Source organism: Mustelus asterias, chromosome 6 (genome assembly GCF_964213995.1).
Source record: "Mustelus asterias chromosome 6, sMusAst1.hap1.1, whole genome shotgun sequence".
In the NCBI taxonomy this organism is placed as follows: domain Eukaryota; kingdom Metazoa; phylum Chordata; class Chondrichthyes; order Carcharhiniformes; family Triakidae; genus Mustelus; species Mustelus asterias.
The window spans coordinates 115555873-115574937 of record NC_135806.1 but is presented as its reverse complement, the minus strand read 5'-3'; the positions used below and the strand labels follow the sequence as shown (position 1 = coordinate 115574937).

At 43.7% G+C, this 19065-nt stretch overlaps 1 protein-coding gene across 1 annotated transcript in view; it reads left to right on the top strand.

The window, feature by feature from the left end:
- kgd4 (alpha-ketoglutarate dehydrogenase subunit 4) overlaps positions 1 to 5961 on the top strand; it is a 28643-nt gene extending 22682 nt beyond the window's left edge. The window contains exon 4 of the mRNA XM_078214990.1: positions 4932 to 5961. Coding sequence (XP_078071116.1) covers positions 4932 to 4949 — 18 coding nt within the window. The 3' untranslated portion in view covers positions 4950 to 5961. The remainder of the gene's footprint in view (positions 1 to 4931) is intronic.
- The last annotated feature ends 13104 nt before the right edge of the window (positions 5962 to 19065 follow it).

Here is a 19065-nt window from a genome sequence, read left to right as displayed (position 1 = left end):
CTCACCCATCTCTTGTGGATCCGCACATAGATGACCTTGTTGATGTTTAAGTGGCCCTACTCTCTCCTTTGTTACTCTTTTGCCCTTTACGTATTTGTAGAAGCTCTTTGGATTCTCCTTTGCCTTATCTGCCAAAACAATCTCGTGTCCCCTTTTTACCCTCCTGATTTCTCGCTCAACTCGACTTCTACACTCCCTGTACTCTTCAAGGGATTTACTTGATCCCAGCCGCCTATGCATGTCATATGCCTCTTTCTTCTTCTTGACCAGGGCCTCAATATCCCGAGTCATCCAGGGTTCCCTATTTCTGCCAGCCTTGCCCTTCACTCTAAGAGGAATGTGCTTACCCTGAACCCTGGTTAACACACTTTTGAAAGCCTGCCACTTACCAGATGTTCCTTTGCCTTCCCACAGACACCTCCAATTATCTTTTGAAAGTCCCTGCCTGATACCATCAAAATTGGCCTTGCCCCAATTTAGAATTTTAACTTTTGGGACAGACCTATCATTCTCCATAGCTATCTTAAAACTAATAGAATTATGGTCACTGGTCCCAAAGTGATCCCTCACTAACACTTCTGTCACCTGCCTTTCCTTATTTCCCAAGAGGAGGTCAAGTTTTGCCCCCTCTCTAGTCGGGCCATCCACATACTGAATGAGAAATTCCTCCAGAAGACGCTGAACAAATTTCTCCCCATCCAACCCTCTAATACTATGGCTGTCCCAGTCAATGTTGGGAAAGTTAAAATCTCTGACTATTACCACCCTATTTTTCTTGGAGCTATCTGTAATCTCCTTACATATTTGCTCCTCAATTTCCTGCCGACTATTTGGGGGCCTATAGTACAACCCTATCAAAGTGGCTTCCCCTTTCTTATTTCTCAGTTCTACCCATATAGACTCAGTGGCCGAACCCTTGGATATATCCCCTCTCAGTACTGCCTTGATGATTTCCTTAATCAAAAGTGCAACTCCCCCCTCCTTTCTTATTTCCTGTTCTATCTTTCCTACAGCATCTGTACCCTGGAACATTGAGCTGCCAGTCCTGTCCTTCCCATAGCCATGTTTCAGTAATAGCTATAATATCCCAATCCCATGTACCCATCCATGCCCTGAGTTCATCTGCCTTGCCCTTCAGGCCTCTTGCATTGAAATAAATGCAGTTTAATCTGAACTTCCCTTGCTCTCTGTCTGATCTGTCTGGTACTAGGATTATTGACACTGCCTTTACTACTTAATGTGCTCTCTTTAACTTCTGTGCTGTCCTCAAATTTCTCTTCTGTTTCCCTACTGCTTTGGATCCCACCCCCGTTGCTAAACTAGTTTAAACCCGCCCAAGTGGCTCTAGCAAATCTCCCTGCCAGGATGTTAGTCCCCCTCCAGTTCAGGTGTAACCCGTCCCTTCTGAACAGGTCACCCCTTTCCCAGAAAAGATCCCAATGATCCAAAAATCTAAATCTCTGCCCCCTGCACCAGCTCTCAAGCCACGCATTCATCTGCCTAATCTTCCTATTCTTACTCTCACTAGCAAGTGGCACCGGTAGTAGTCCTGAAATTACTACCTTCGAGGTCCTGCACTTTAGCCTTCTGCCTAACTTTATATTCACCCATCAGGACCTCATCATTTTTCCTACCTATGTCGTTGGTACCAATATGTACAACAACCTCTGGCTGCTCACCCTCCCCCTTTAGAATGTCCTGCAATTGCTCAGAGACACCCTTGATCCTGGCACCAGGGAGGCAACACACCATCCTGGGGTCTCGATTGCGGCCACAGAAACGCCTGTCTGTGTCTCTAACTAGCGAGTCCCCTATTACTACTGCTCGCTTGCTCTTTGCCCAACCCTGCTCTACAGCAGAACCAGGTGTGGTGCCACCGGCCTGGCTGCTGCTGGTATCTCCCCCTGACAGGCTATCCTCCTCAACAGTATCCAAAACAGTATACTTGGTTGAAAGGGGAATAGCCACAGGAGACGCCAGCACTACCTGCCTGTCTCTCCTGGTGGTCACCCATCTACCTGTCTGAACCTCTGGTGTGACAACCTCCCTGTAACTAGTGTCTATCACACTCTCTGCCTCCTGTATGCTCCGCAGTGCATCCACCTGCCGCTCCAATCGAACAATGCGGTCTGTGAGGAGCTGCAACTGGACACACTTCCTGTAGACAAAGTTGTCAGGGAGACTAGATTGCTCCCTAATTTCCTACATCTGGCAGGAGGAGCATGCCACTGCCCTAACTGCCATACTGCCCTTATACAGGTAAAAGGATAAAAGAATCTCAACTCGCCTCTCCTTTCCCTTGCTTCTGGTCTCCCATTGACTTTTATTTTGGTTAGCGGAGGAGATAGGGAGGGAAACATTGAAGCAGTGTTTGGGGTTTAACTATCCCTTCACAACAGCTCCTCCACAAACCACCTTCTGGTCACAGTGACTGCACCTATGCAAATGTTCCCTGCAACCGCCAATCACCTTGGCCGCTCTGCTGCCCTCACCTGGACACTTGCCTTGACTCGAAGTAGGAAGGTGTCTCCTGGAAATCCACCTTCTGGTCGCAGTGACTGCACCTATGCAAATGTTATTTGCAACCACCAATCACCTTGGCCGCTCTGCTGCCCTAGACAGGGCTGAGTTTGCTGCTGTCGCCAGAACCAATGCCGTGTGTCCGTCTGTTTTCATTCTTTTATGTAGACTGATTAGTGGATGGATCCAACTGAGTGGCTTGCTAAGCCGTTTCAGATGGCATTTGAGTCAACCACATTGCTTTAGGTCTGGAGATAAATATAGGCCAGACCAGGTAAGGACGGCAGATTTCCTTCCCTAAAGGACATTAGTAAACCCAATCAACAATGGTTTCATGGTCATTCTTAGACTTTTAATTCTAGAGGGTTTTTTTTATTGAATTCTAATTCTTCCATCTGCTATGGCAGGATTCGAACCCAAGTCCCCAGAGCATTACCCTGGGTCCCTGGATTCCTAGTCCAATGACAATACCACTATGCCATCACCTCCCAAATTGCCAACTTATCAATGCACCTTATTATTTATCCCTTGTTTTAATATTCTGTTGTCTTCCATTCTCTCGGTAATTTGTAGTAAAAATAATTATTAGAAACAAAACCTATATAAGATTTTTTTTGGTGTCGCAAATCCATACATTACCTTGACATTGTTGCATGGAACAAAATTCATTCCACACATGGATGGAAAAAAAGTTAGGAGTATTTGTCCCAGCACTGCTCCACATCCTACCTTTTGCCATTCTGAATAACTACCCTTTATCCCCAGTCTCTGCTTTCTGTCTTGAAGATATTCGTTCTGCCACTTGACCCCTGACTCTACCTGACCTTTATTCATTAATCTATTATGGGGCATTTTCTTGAAGACCTCTTGATAATTCAGATAAATTACATCCACTATATCACCATTGTCTATTTCTCTTACCATCTCATCATCAATAATATTGAGAGCTTCAAGTTCTCAGATGTCCAGATCACCAGCAACCTGTCCTCGTCCCCCCATGCCGACACTATAGTTAAGAAAGCCTCTATTTTCTCAGAAGACTAAGGAAATTTGGCATGTCAGCTATGACTCTCATCAACTTTTACAGATGCACCATAGAAAGCATTCTTTCTGGCTGTATCACAGCTTGGTATGGCTCCTGCTCTGCCCAAGACTGCAAGGAACTGCAAAAGGTCATGAATGTAGCCCAATCCATCACGCAAACCAGCCTCCCATCCATTGACTCTGTCTACACTTCCAGCTGCCTCGGCAAAGCAGCCAGCATAATTAAGGACCCCACGCACCCCGGACATTCTCTCTTCCACCTTCTTCCATCGGGAAAAGATACAAAAGTCTGAGGTCATGTACCAATCGACTCAAGGACAGCTTCTTCCCTGCTGGACTTCTGAATGGACTTGCCTTGCATTAAGTTGATCTTTCTCTACACCGTAGCTATGACTGCAACACTACATTCTCCACTCTCTCGTTTCCTTCTCTATGAACGGTATGCTTTGTCTGTATAGTGCGCAAGAAACAATACTTTTCACTATGTGCTAATACATGCGACAAATCAAAGATTGGTCAAGCAAGATTTTCCCTTCTGGAATTCTTGCTGTTCATTATTATATTTCTCTTTTCTAGATGTTCTTCTATTCTGTAGCAAGGAGTCCATGATTTTTCCTCCCACTGACTGGTCTATAATTCCCTGGACATTGTCTGCCACCTTGAATTAGGAGTTAGATTAACTATCCACATCTGCTGGCACCACATCTTTTTCTTTCAAATTATTAAATACGAGTGTTACCTCGTCTCTACATTCTATTAAAATACGTGGATACAATCCATCCCGACCAGGGTCTTTTTGCCCTCTTTGTATTTCAGTTTATTCAATACATCCCCTTTTTATTTTGAATGCATTTATCTCGCTGAATAATATTTCTACCATCCATCTCTCTTGTAACCTGTGGTATTATCTTTTCTGTACCTTAATGGCCATATTTCCATCACTGCCTTTCTATATTGATATGCATGTAAAATAATTATATTTCGTTTAACACTCCTTAATAATTTATTTTCATTGTTCTCCTTTGCTTTCCTGATAGATTTTTGACTTTTCTCCTAACCTCTCCATTTTCTCTCTCATCCTGCACTCTTGTTATCTCTTTCCCTAATCCTCATTTGTTCTCTTTGTTCATCCATGTTGTTTAGTTTGACCTGTGTTTAGTTTGTTCTTTCCTTTTAGGGGAATATACTTTTCCTACAGTCTAAGTGAATTTTCATGAATTCAATGATACAGCACAAAAGGAGGCCATTTGGCCCACCATAACTGTTATTGGCCCTTTGTTTTATGATGGATATCTTATTCTGCTTTAGTTGAATATATTGCTGGAGCATATTTAACTTCACACTTCTTACTCATTTTTGTTTTGCAGCGCGGAGGACCAGAGTAAAATCAACTGCTTGTTTCTGTCATCCATCACTGGCTGTTTCTACTATTTGCTGTCAGATTGCCAAACTATGGATATAATTGCAATCATTTGAATAAACTTCATATTGCTGTGCCAATCACATGTCCTCTGGCTGAATGGGTGTACATACCACAATATTCAATAAACATTGAAAAGTTGTCACCTTTCATAAAAGCAGAAACATTGTCATTTTTCCCAAAATAATGCTCATTGGTTTTCATAGGACTAATTTGGTGAAATTAAACAGCATTTTATACGTTGTCTCCAGTTATTCTCTTCCTGGAAAGTTTGCTAATGATACGATATTTTGCCTAATTATAAGGCAATTTCTTCTATAAAAATCTTCTCAATTATAACTTCAATATGTTCACTTTAACAAAATTAATTACAATATGAAATGTAAGCTATATATGTGGTACTATCTCATTTATAAACTTTATAATATTCCATTCAATTGTTTTTGAGATTGGAAAATTCAAAATACATGGTTCCATAATTTGTGTAATGCTATTTTCAAAAAATGCTATTTGAGTCCACTAATTTGAGAGCCTGTGGAGTGATTTAATTCTGGCATATTGTCAATCCTCTTTTTAAATGTAAAGTACATTAGGTGCAATATTCTGCTTTTTAAAATAAAGGTGCTATCCATCTTTATTTTCATTGCTACAGATATGGTTAAGCCAATTGTCGAAATAAGCATAGTGAATTGCAGTTTAACAGCAGAATTTACAACTGTTTTCAATTGGGTGCTTTTATATTTTTAAGTTAGCCTTGCAGCACTACATTTACCACAAATATTTGTAGATCATTGATGTGGCAAATTATGTACATGAGATGCATCAAAAAGTGAAATTGTTAAAACATCTCTCAGATGAGTGCAGGAATTTTAATCTGTATGGAGAATATTGTACAGAATTATATGAACATAAACTATTTCCACTTTCTGTCATATGCATTTGTTCAAAATTATGAATAAAAATTTAAGAAAATTAAATCAGGAGTTAAACACTTGTCTTGAATTGCAGTAGTCTAATAGTCTGATTTTTATTTCACAACATATTTCCATTGAATTTGGAATTGCTCTTAACATCTCTTCAGATGAATTTTAACCAAAATTTTGTTCCTTGAGTTAAGAACATAAGAGATCAGAGGAAGCGGCCAATCGGCCTTTCAAGTCTACTTTCAACAAGATCATGGCGGATCTGATTGTGGCTATGTTGCCTGTGTTCTATATTTAAAAGGGTTGTTTTAAAGTTTGTTCATCAGTGTCACAAGTAAGCTTACAATAACAATGCAATGAAGTTACTGTAAAAATCCCCTACTCGCCACACTCCACCTGTTTGGGTACACTGAGGGAGAATTTGGCATAGCCAATGCACCTAACCAGCATGTGTTTCAGACTGAGGAAACTGGTGCACCCCATGGAAACCCCGCAGATACAAGGAGAACATGCAGACTTCACACAGGCAGTGACCCAAGCTGGGAATCAAACCTGGGTCCCTGGCATCAAGGGGTAGCAGTACTAACCATTGCTGTAAGAGCTGTTGATTTGATTTGCGTCCAAAAACTTCAAATATTAGAAGGATGGGGAGAAGCAACAAGGATTAACGGCTGAAGTGCCAGTGAAGGAAGGCCAAGTAAGAAAAAAAATGCCTCCTTTAAAACCACAATCAGAGAAGGATGAGATTCCAGACAGTATCTGGCATATTTGAAGAGTGGACTTTTTGCTGTACGGCTGAGCTGGTTTTTTAAAAATCAAGTCAATGATCTCCAGAGTAAAATGGGGAGTACTGGCAAGACAGTAAAAAAAAATACTGACTGAGCAGTCTTGAGTTGCTAGTGCTTGCAAAAGAAATGATGGGTCAATAAGGATCCTTGGGCCCTTTCAGAGAAGAAAATGAATCATGGAGTTCCCATGCAGAGTGTTTTTCAGTACTTAGTACAAGTGAATAAAATTGCAGATGAGTTCTCACCAGCTTTTCTCAATATGATAGGAAGTAGAACCTACAATTTGGTCTGGTACTTGGTTCGTTAGGTGAAGCCAGAAACTAAAGCTTACAATGACTTGACAAAGATCGTTGAAGAGTATTACTCTCCAAAGCCACTGATCATTGCAGAATGCTTCAGGTTCCACTGAAGGAACCAAAAGGAAGATGAAATCGTTGCTCAGTTTGTGGCGATCTTAAAAATGCTGGCACAACATTGAGTTTGCTGAGTCATTAGAAGATACTCTTCAAGATTGTCTAATTTGTGGGCTCCAAAATGGGGTTACTGAACATGCTTTGACTTTAAAGACAGCAGTAGAAATCGTAGTTTCAATGGAACTGGCTACTAAAGACGGGGCGGCACGGTAGCACAGTGGTTAGCACTGCTGCTTCACAGCTCCAGGGTCCTGGGTTCGATTCCCGGCTCGGGTCACTGTCTGTGTGGAGTTTGCACATTCTCCTCGTGTCTGCATGGGTTTCCTCCGGGTGCTCCGGTTTCCTCCCACAGTCCAAAGATGTGCGGGTTAGGTTTATTGGCCAGGTTAAAAATTGCCCCTTAGAGTCCTGAGATGCGTAGGTTAACGGGATTAGCGGGTAAATATGTGGGGGTAGGGCCTGGGTGGGATTGTGGTCGGTGCAGACTCGATGGGCCGAATGGCCTCCTTCTGCACTGTAGGGTTTCTATGATGATTTCTATGATTTCTAAAGAGGCTTCACAATTTCATGCAGGACTGAAGATCCACAAGTTGGGTACTGCCCATAAAAAATCAATACAGCAACAAGCATGTCGGTGTGTGTGCCAAAATGGACCATTCAGCAAGTGAATGCTGGAGCAAGGATAGTCAGTGCAAAAACTGTGGCAAAATGGGTCACATTGATGTTTGGCGAGACCAGCTTCCCCTGAGAAGAATATTCAGAAGAAGAATCTGGATATTTCGAAGAAGAACAAGGTGCATTCTACAAAAAAGAATTTAAAACATGGAAGTAAAGCATTATGACAATGAGGAAGAGTGTGTCTAGAAATATGAAAAGCTCCAACTCAACCTCTTATCCGTACAGAATGAATTACAGATTCTGGGTGATTCTGAAGTTAAGTGGACAGCATATTAGGATGGAGGTTGATTCTGGGGCTGCTGTATCTTTAATTCGTGATGCTACATATCCACAAAAGCAGAAGCATCTTCTAAAACCAGCTGATGTGATTTTAAGGTTACATCATCATCAAAATAGAGTTGAGAGGACAAACAGCAGAGTTGCCTCTCCATGTGGTCCATGGTAATTTTCCAGCTCTATTTGGGAGGTCATGGTTGGAGATGATGAGCTTAAATGGAGGGCTGGCAACAGATTGATCAATATTGAGGCTGACCTAAAACATCATCTGGATAAATACAATAGTGTATTCAAAAGTGGCACTTGGCTCAATGAAGGAAGTTCGAGTGTAACTTGAGTCAACCAAAAAGTCTCAAAGCAACAGCGGTGCCATATGCAATTAGTCCCAAGGTCAATGAAGAATTAATAGGACTGGGTAACACTGGTGTGTTAGAGCCGATTGCAATGACTGACTGGGCTACCCCACTTGTACTTGACATGAAATCAGATGGTTCAGTTCATATTTGCCTGAGGTGTGGGGATCCTTGGGTCAAATCATCACCAGTCAGCCCTCCCACTCCAAAGGGGAGAGCAGTCTATAGTCATCTGTAACTAGGCAACTTTTACAGATGAATGTAGCAGCCAAATCACAACTATTGCTTACCATTGTTACTCAAAAAAGTCTTTTTCATTATAAAAGATTATCTTTTGGACTTAGATCCGCACCAGTCCTATTGCAAAAATGAATCAGATTTTAAGTGGTCTCTCTGATGTACAAAGTTACCTGGATGATATTCTCATTACAGGGTCCGGTGAACAAGAGTGCTTGAATAATTTCAAAGCAACATTGGGATGTCTTCAAGCAGCTGATCTGCATATCAAGGAAGAAAAGTGTAATTTTTTTTTAACAGACATCAGTCCGGTATTTTGGTCATGTTATTGATAGTAAAGGCCTAAACAAATGGACGCTTTTTTAGAAGCACCTCGTCCGATGAATATGATGCAATTGAGGTCCTTTCTAGGATTAGTAAATGATTATGCTAAATTTGTTTCTAACTTAGCTACATTATTGAAGCCATTGCATAATTTACTGTGTGTGAAACAATCATGGTATTGGTCAACAGAATGTGAAAAAGCATTCAAGGATGTCAAAGATGCTTTGCAGCAGCCTGAAGTATTGGTTCATTTTAATCCGAAGCTATCATTACTGGTTGCTTGCGATTCTACATATTATGGAGTGGGACTTGTAGTTTCGTATATTATGACTTTGGGAGAAGAACAAACGATAGGTTTTGCTTTGGCTAGAAAAAGAAGCATTGAGTATAATTTTTGGATTACAAATGTTTCATCATTAATTGGTTGTCATTTCACATTGCCTGATCAGTGACCCTTACGTACTATTTTTGGGCTATATAAAGGCATACAGTGGTAGCTGCTAGTTGATTGCAAAGATGGTCACTGATCTTATTAATACACTCCTATGCCATGCTGATGCATTATAATGCTTACATTTACCTAGTCAACAGATGTCACCAACTAGTTTTGCTAATATTCTTTATTTTTCACTAGTAGATTATTCGCCTGTGCCTGCTCTCATGTTCAGAAACATACCAGAAGTGATCCCGTGATGGGGAAGGTGATGTATATGGTATTGAAAGGAATGATAGTTTTTTTAAAATTCATTCATGGGACATGGGCATCGCTGGCTGGCCAGCATTTATTGTAAGAAGTCTCACAACACCAGGTTAAAGTTTAACTTTAACCTGGTGTTGTGAGACTTCTTACTGTGCTTACCCCAGTCCAACGCCGGCATCTCCACAGCATTTATTGCCCATCTCTAGTTGCCCTTGAGAAGGTGGTGGTGAGCTGCCTTCTTGAATCGCTGCAGTCCATGTTCTGTGGATTGACCCACAGTGCCGTTAGGGAATTCCAAGATTTTGACCCAGCGACTGTGAAGGAACGGCGATATATTTCCAAGTCAGGATGGTGAGTGGCTTGGAGGGGAACTTGCAGGTGGTGGTGTTCCAATTTACCTGCTGCCCTTGTCCTTCTAGATGGAAGTGGTCGTGGGTTTGGAAAGTGCTGTCTAAGGATCTTTGGTGAATTGCTGCAGTGCATCTTGTAGATAATACACACTGCTGCTACTGAGTGTCGGTGGTGGAGGGAGTGGATGTTTATAGATGTGGTGCCAATCAAGCTTTGTCCTGGATGGTGTCAAGCTTCTTGAGTGTTGTTGGAGCTGCACCCATCAGGCAAGTGGGGAGTATTCCATCACACTCCTGACTTGCGCCTTGTAGATGGTGGATAGGCTCTGGGGAGTCAGGAGATGAGTTACTTGCCACAGTATTCCTAGCCTCTGACCTGCTCTTGTAACCACTGTGTTTATGTGGTGAGTCCAGTTGAGTTTCTGGTCAATGGTAACCCCAAGAATGTTGACAGTGGGGGATTCAGTGATGGTAACACCATTGAATGTCAAGGGGCGGTGGTTAGAATGTCTCTTATTGGTGATGGTCATTGCCTGGCATTTGTGTGGCACGAATGTTACATGCCACTTGTCAGCCCAAGCCTGGATATCGTCCAGATCTTGTTGCATTTGAATATGGACTGCTTCGGTATCTGAGGTGTCACAAAATGATGCTAACATTGTGGATAGGCCAACAAGAGGTGAGGCCACATTGGATTTGGTACTGGGAAATGAACCGGGCCAAGTGTTAGATTTGGTTGTGGGAGAGCACTTTGGAGATAGTGACCACAATTCGGTGTCTTTTGTTATTGCAATGGAGAGGGATAGGGCCGTATGGCAGGGCAAGGTTTACAATTGGGGGAGAGGTAATTATGATGCGATTAGGCAAGAATTAGGGGGCATAAGTTGGGAACAGAAACTGTCAGGGAACGGAACTAATGAAAAGTGGAACTTTTTCAAGGAACAAATACTGGGTGTCCTTGATAGGTACGTGTCCCTGTCAGGCAGGGAGGAAATGGCCGAGTGAGGGAACCATGGTTCACGAAAGAGGTGGAATGTCTTGTGAAAAGGAAGTGGGAAGCTTATGTAGGGATGAGGAAACAAGGTTCAGATGGCTCGATTGAGGGTTACAAGTTAGCAAGGAATGAGCTGAAAAAGGGGCTTGGGAGAGCTAGGAGGGGACATGAGAAGTCCTTGGCGGGTCGGATCAAGGAAAACCCCAAGGCTTTTTACTCTTATGTGAGGAATAAAAGAATGACATGGGTGAGGTTAGGGCCGGTCAAGGACAGTAGTGGGAACTTGTGTATGGAGTCAGTAGAGATAGGCGAGGTGATGAATGAATACTTTTCTTCAGTGTTCACCAAGGAGAGGGGCCATGTTTTTGAGGAAGAGAAGGTGTTACAGGCTAATAGGCTGGAAGAAATAGATGTTCGGAGGGAGGATGTCCTGGCAGTTTTGAATAAACTGAAGGTCGATAAGTCCCCTGGGCCTGATGAAATGCATCCTAAGATTCTTTGGGAGGCAAGGGATGAGATTGCAGAGCCTTTGGCTTTGATCTTTGGGTCCTCGCTGTCCACGGGGATAGTGCCAGAGGACTGGAGAATGGCGAATGTTGTTCCTCTGTTTAAGAAAGGGAATAGAAATGACCCTGGTAATTATAGACCGGTTAGTCTTACTTCAGTGGTTGGTAAATTGATGGAAAAGGTCCTTAGGGATGGGATTTATGACCATTTAGAAAGATGCGGATTAATCCGGGATAGTCAGCACGGATTCGTGAAGGGCAAGTCGTGCCTCACAAATTTGATAGAATTTTTTGAGGAGGTAACTAAGTGTGTTGATGAAGGTAGGGCAGTTGATGTCATATACATGGATTTTAGTAAGGCGTTTAATAAGGTCCCCCATGGTCGGCTTATGATGAAAGTGAGGAGATGTGGGATAGAGGGAAAGTTGGCCGATTGGATAGGTAACTGGCTGTCTGATCGAAGACAGAGGGTGGTGGTGGATGGAAAATTTTCGGATTGGAGGCAGGTTGCTAGCGGAGTGCCACAGGGATCAGTGCTTGGTCCTCTGCTCTTTGTGATTTTTATTAATGACTTAGAGGAGGGGGCTAAAGGGTGGGTCAGTAAATTTGCTGATGACACCAAGATTGGAGGAGTAGTGGATGAGGTGGAGGGCTGTTGTAGGCTGCAAAGAGACATAGATAGGATGCAAAGCTGGGCTGAAAAATGGCAAATGTAGTTTAACCCTAATAAATGTGAGGTGATTCATTTTGGTAGGACTAATTTAAATGTGGATTACAGGGTCAAAGGTAGGGTTCTGAAGACTGTGGAGGAACAGAGAGATCTTGGGGTCCATATCCACAGATCTCTAAAGGTTGCCACTCAAGTGGATAGAGCTGTGAAGAAGGCCTATAGTGTGTTAGCTTTTATTAACAGGGGGTTGGAGTTTAATAGCCGTGGGGTTATGCTGCAACTGTACAGGACCTTGGTGAGACCACGTTTGGAATATTGTGTGCAGTTCTGGTCACCTCACTATAGGAAGGATGTGGAAGCGCTGGAAAGAGTGCAGAGGAGATTTACCAGGATGCTGCCTGGTTTGGAGGGTAGGTCTTATGAGGAAAGGTTGAGGGAGCTGGGACTGTTCTCTCTGGAGCGGAGGAGGCTGAGGGGAGACTTAATAGAGGTTTATAAAATGATGAAGGGGATAGATAGAGTGAATGTTCAAAGACTATTTCCTCGGGTGGATGGAGCTATTACAAGGGGGCATAACTATAGGGTTCGTGGTGGGAGATATAGGAAAGATATCAGAGGTAGGTTCTTTACGCAGAGAGTGGTTGGGGTGTGGAATGGACTGCCTGCAGTGATAGTGGAGTCAGACACTTTAGGAACATTTAAGCGGTTATTGGATGGGCACATGGAGCACATCAGGATGATAGGGAGTGGGATAGCTTGATTTTGGTTTCAGATAAAGCTCGGCACAACATCGTGGGCTGAAGGGCCTGTTCTGTGCTGCACTGTTCCATGTTCTATGTTCATTGTGCAATCACCGGCGAACGTCCCCTCTTCTGACCTTATGACGGAGAGAAGGTCATTGATGAAGCAACTGAAGATTGTTGGGCCTAGGATACTACTCTGAAGGACTCCTGCAGAGATGTGCTGGCGCTGAGATGGCTAACCCTCCACAGCCACAACCATCTTCCTATGTACCAGGTATGACTCCAACCAGCAGAGTTTGCCCCTTGATACCCATTAATTCTAATTTCGCTAGGGCTCCTTGATGCCACTCGGTCGAATGCAGCCTTGATGTCAAGGGCTGTCACTCTCACCTCACCTCTGGAATTCAGCTCTTTTGTCCATGTTTGAACCAAGGCTGTCATGAGGTCAGGAGCTGAGTGACCCTGGCAAAACCCAAACTGGGCGTCACTGAGCAGGTTATTGCTAAGCAGGTGCTGCTTGATAGCACTGTCGATGACTCCTTCCATCATTTTACTGATGATCGAGAGTAGACTGGGTGGTAATTGGCCGAGTTGGATTTGTCCTTTTTGTGTACAGGACATACCTGGGCAAATTTCCACAGTGTTGGGTAGATGCCAGTGTTGTAACTGTACTGAAAGAGCTTGGCTAGGGCAGCGGCAAGTTCTGGAGCACAAGTCTTTAGTACTATTGGCGGAATGTTATCAGGGCCCATTGCCTTTGCAGTATCCATTGCCTCTGCAGTATCCAGTGCCTCCAACCGTTTCTTGATATCACGTAGAGTGAATCGAATTGGCTGGAGACTGGCATCTCAGGTGCTAGGGACCACTGGAGGAGGCTGAGATGGATCATCCACTCGGCACTTCTGGCTGAAGATTGTTGCGAATACTTCAACCTTCTCTTTTGCACTGATGTGCTGGGCTCCTCCATCATTGAGGATGGAGATATTTGTGGCGCCTCCTCCTCCAGTGAGTTGTTTAATTGTTGATCACCATTCTTGACTGGATGTGGAAGCACCACAGAGCTTAGATCTGATCCGTTGTTTGCGGGATCGCTTAGCTCTGTCTATCACTTGCTGTTTTTTCCATCTGGCATGCAAGTAGTCCTGTTTGGTAGCTTCACCAGGTTGACACCTCATTTTTAGGTATGCCTGGTTCTGCACTCTCCGTTGAACCAGGGTTGATCCCCTGGCTTGATGGTAATGGTTGAGTGGGGGATATGCCAGGCCATGAGGTTGCAGATTGTGCTGGAGTACAATTCTGCTGCTGTTCATGGCCCCAGCGCCTCATGGATGCCCAGTCTTGAGTTGATAGATCAGTTTGAAGTCTGTCCCATTTAGAACGGTGATAGTGCCACACATGATGGAGGTTATTCTCAATGTGAGGCAGGACTCCGTCTTCACAAGGACTGTGTGGTGGTCACTCTTACCAATGCTGTCATGGACAGATGCATCTGCAACTGGCAAATTGGTAAAGATGAAGTCAAGTATGTTATTTCCTCTTGTTGGTTTCTTCACCACTTGCTGCAGACCCAGTCTGGCAGTTATATCCTTTAGGACCCGACCAGCTTGATCAGTCGTGCTGCTGCCGAGCCAGTCTTGGTGGTGGACATTGAAATCCCCCATCCAGAGTACATTTTGTGCTCTTGCCACACACAGTGCTTCCTCCAAGTATTGTTCAACATGGAGGAATACTGATTCATCAGCCAAAGGAGGACGGTATGTGGTAGCTAGTAAGAGATTTCCTTGCCCATGTTTAACCTGAAGCCATGAGACTTCATGGGGTCCAGAGTCAATGTTCAGAACTCCCAGGGCAACTCCCTCCTGACTGTATACCACTGTGCCGCCACCACTGCTGGGTCTGTCCTGCTGGTGGGACAGGACATATCCAGGGATGGTAATGGTGGTGTCTGGGGTGCTTTCTGTAAGGTATGATTCCGTGAGAATGACTATGTCAGGCTGTTGCTTGACTAGTGTATGAGACAGCTCTCCCAATTTTGGCACTAGCCCCCAGATGTTAGTAAGGAGCACTTTGCAGGGTTAACAGGGCTGTTTGTTTTGCCGTTGTCTTTTCTGGTCAATGCCAGGTGATTCATCCAGTTTCATTTCTTTGTTGAGACTTTGTAGCGATTGTTACAACTGAGTGACTTGCTGGGCCATTTCAGAGGGCAGTTGAGAGTCAGCCACATTACTGTGGCTCTGGAGTTACATGTAGGTCAGACCAGGTAGGGACGGCAGATTTCCTTCCCTAAAGGACATTAGTGAACCAGATGGATTTTCTGACAATCAACAAAGTTTTCATGGTCATCAGTGGATTCTTAACTCCAGATATTTGGAACACATTATCTGCATCCTGATTTGAAACCATGGGTGGGATTTAATGACCTTGCTCATCCCCAAACTGTAAAATCCCGCCCGAGGTCAACGGACTTTTCCATGTTCCATCCCATGCCTGCTCCAATTCCCGTGGCGGATGAGGTAGTAAAATTCCAGCCCATATGTGTTGAGAAAGCTTGAGTTGACCATCCAAGGGTGGGTATTTATTGTAGGGTATCCAAGTGATCATTCCTCCTCATCTGCGTGGAAGAGTTCTTGAACAACTACATGAAGGACATCCTGATATAATCTGGATAAAGGAATTAACACACAGTTATTTTTGGTGGTCGGGTCTAGATGCTCAGATTGAAGAAAAGTGAGACAGTATCAATCCTGTGGACGAATAAGAAATACACCACTGTTGTCTCCTATACACGGACGAACCGTGGTTGTGTTCTATAAAGCGGTCACTCAGTCTGTGTTTAGTCTCTCCAATGTAGACCACATTGAGAGCGATGAATGCAATAGACCAGATTAAAGGAGGTGCACGCGAAGCGCTGCTTCACCTGAAAAGAGTGGGCCCTGGGATGTTGAACAGGGAGGAGGTGAAGGAAAAGGTATTATACCTTCTATGATTGCATGGGAAGGTGTTGTTGGCAGTAGGTGAGATGTTGGGTTTGATGGAGGAGTGGACCACGGTGTCCCAGAGGGAATGGTCCTTGTGGAATGCTGACATGGGGAGTGAGGGGAAGATGAGCTGAGTAGTGGCATCATTCTGGAGTTGGTGGAAATGGCGGAGGTTGGTCCTTTGAATGCAGAGGCTGGTGGGGTGAAAAGTGAGGTCAAGGGGAAGCCTATCCTGGTTCTGGGAGGGAGGGGATCGGGTGAGAGCAGTGGCCTGGGAAATGGGTCGGACATGGTTGAGAACTCTCTCAACCACAGTGGGTGGAAAACCATGTTTAAGGAAGGAGCCTTTCGTAGAATAAATCTGCTGTTAGTTTGAATCTGCGTATAAAACCCACAGCCTCTAACGTGGTTGAGGCATTGCAGTCTGTCAGTAAGTCTTTAACAGGAATCAAGGAGTTCTTGTAACTCATGTTGAATTATTGTTTATATTCAGTGATGTGGACACATGAATTATCTGGTATGAACTATACTAATATTTATGCAATCTTGTAATGCATTAGGTTTTATTTACCTCACTCAGACAAAACCCCCGAAGCTGAGTAAAAGTAGCTCACCTGCTTTTGCAGACACTATTTATTTGGCTGGTCTGTTTAGGTTTTTGTTCAATGGATGTTGATGGTGGGGTGATCAGCGATGATAATGCTGTTGAATATCAAAGGGAGAGAGTTCAATTTGCTTTTGTTGAAAATAGTCATTGCCTGGAACTTGCATGCCATGTACGTTACTTCAAACATATCATGTTGTCTTGCTGCACGCAGGCCGAGCCTCCTTCAGTATCTGAGGTGAATATTGGATGCAGCTTGTTATGACACCAACCAGTGGAGAGTTTTCCTCCTGATTCCCATTGACTTTAATTTTGTCAGACTTGATCATTTTTTAAAAAAATCATGGAATTTGTGTACCACAGGAAAGGCCAGCATTTATTTCCTACCCATAATTGCACTTTAATTGAGCGTCTTGCCAGGCCAATTAAGAGGACAGTTAAGAGTTAATCTTGGACTCACATGTAGAACATAGAACATAGAACATTACAGCGCAGAACAGGCCCTTCGGCCCACGATGTTGCACCGACCAGTTAAAAAAAAAAAAAAAAACTGTGACCCTCCAACCTAAACCAATTTCTTTTCGTCCATGAACCTATCTACGGATCTCTTAAACGCCCCCAAACTAGGCGCATTTACTACTGATGCTGGCAGGGCATTCCAATCCCTCACCACCCTCTGGGTAAAGAACCTACCCCTGACATCGGTTCTATAACTACCCCCCCTCAATTTAAAGCCATGCCCCCTCGTGCTGGATTTCTCCATCAGAGGAAAAAGGCTATCACTATCCACCCTATCTAAACCTCTAATCATCTTATATGTTTCAATAAGATCCCCTCTTAGCCGCCGCCTTTCCAGCGAAAACAATCCCAAATCCCTCAGCCTCTCCTCATAGGATCTCCCCTCCATACCAGGCAACATCCTGGTAAACCTCCTCTGCACCCTCTCCAAAGCCTCCACATCCTTCCTGTAATGTGGGGACCAGAACTGCACACAGTACTCCAAGTGCGGCCGCACCAGAGTTGTGTACAGTTGCAACATAACGCTACGACTCCTAAATTCAATCCCCCTACCAATAAACGCCAAGACACCATATGCCTTCTTAACAACCTTATCTACTTGATTCCCAACTTTCAGGGATCTATGCACACATACACCTAGATCCCTCTGCTCCTCCACACTATTCAAAGTCCTCCCGTTAGCCCTATACTCAACACATCTGTTATTCCTACCAAAGTGAATTACCTCACACTTCTCCGCATTAAACTCCATCCGCCACCTCTCGGCCCAACTTTGCAACCTGTCTAAGTCTTCCTGCAAACTACGACACCCTTCCTCACTGTCTACCACACCACCGACTTTGGTGTCATCAGCAAATTTGCTAATCCACCCAACTATACCCTCATCCAGATCATTAATAAATATTACAAACAGCAGTGGCCCCAAAACAGATCCCTGAGGTACACCACTTGTAACCGCACTCCATGATGAATATTTACTATCAACCACCACCCTCTGTTTCCTATCCGCTAGCCAATTCCTGATCCAATTTCCTAGATTACCCCCAATCCCATACATCTGCATTTTCTGCAGAAGCCTACCATGGTGAACCTTATCAAACGCCTTACTAAAATCCATATATACCACGTCCACTGCCTTGCCCCCATCCACCTCCTTGGTCACTTTCTCAAAAAACTCAATAAGGTTAGTAAGGCACGACCTACCTGCCACAAAACCATGCTGACTATCACCTATCAATTCATTACTCTCCAAATAACTATAAATCCTATCCCTTATAATTTTTTCCAACATCTTGCCGACAACAGAAGTGAGACTCACCGGTCTATAATTCCCGGGGAAGTCTCTGTTCCCCTTCTTAAACAATGGGACAACATTCGCTAACCTCCAATCTTCTGGTACTATGTAGGCAAAAACCAGGTAAGAACAGCCTTCCCTAAAAAGACAACCATGAACCAGATGGATTTTTACAACGGTGATAGTTTCATGGTCACCTCTACTAAGACTAGCTCTATATTCCATTATTATTAATTGAATTTAAATTTCACCAGAGCCTTAGCCTGGGCCTCTGGGTTACTAGTCCAGTGAAATTCCCACTGCAGCATTGTGCTGTCTTGATATCAAGGGCAGTCAGTCTCACCCCCCACCCCCTCCCCCTTCTTGTAACTATTTTCCTGTCTGAAGATTTATATTTAGCTGCATTAAGGCTGATTTTCCTTAAGTTCCTTGGTACCACATTCAATGAAATGTTGGCTTGTTTTAGATTGCATGTGTTCTCACCTTTTTTTCATTTAGCTCTCTCCATATTATCTAGATCAAAGAGGTACGAGAACAAAGTACCAAAAGTTTGGTCAAAGAGATAGGTTTCAAGGAATGTCTTGGAGGGGAAGAGGTTTAGGAAGTGAATTCCACAATGAAATGCTTCGACAGCTGAATGCACAAGCATCAATGGTGTAATGAAGCAAAGCAGGGATATACATTAGTTTAACTTTGCTATACTATGTGGGAGATCCTGTAGAAGGGTGCTC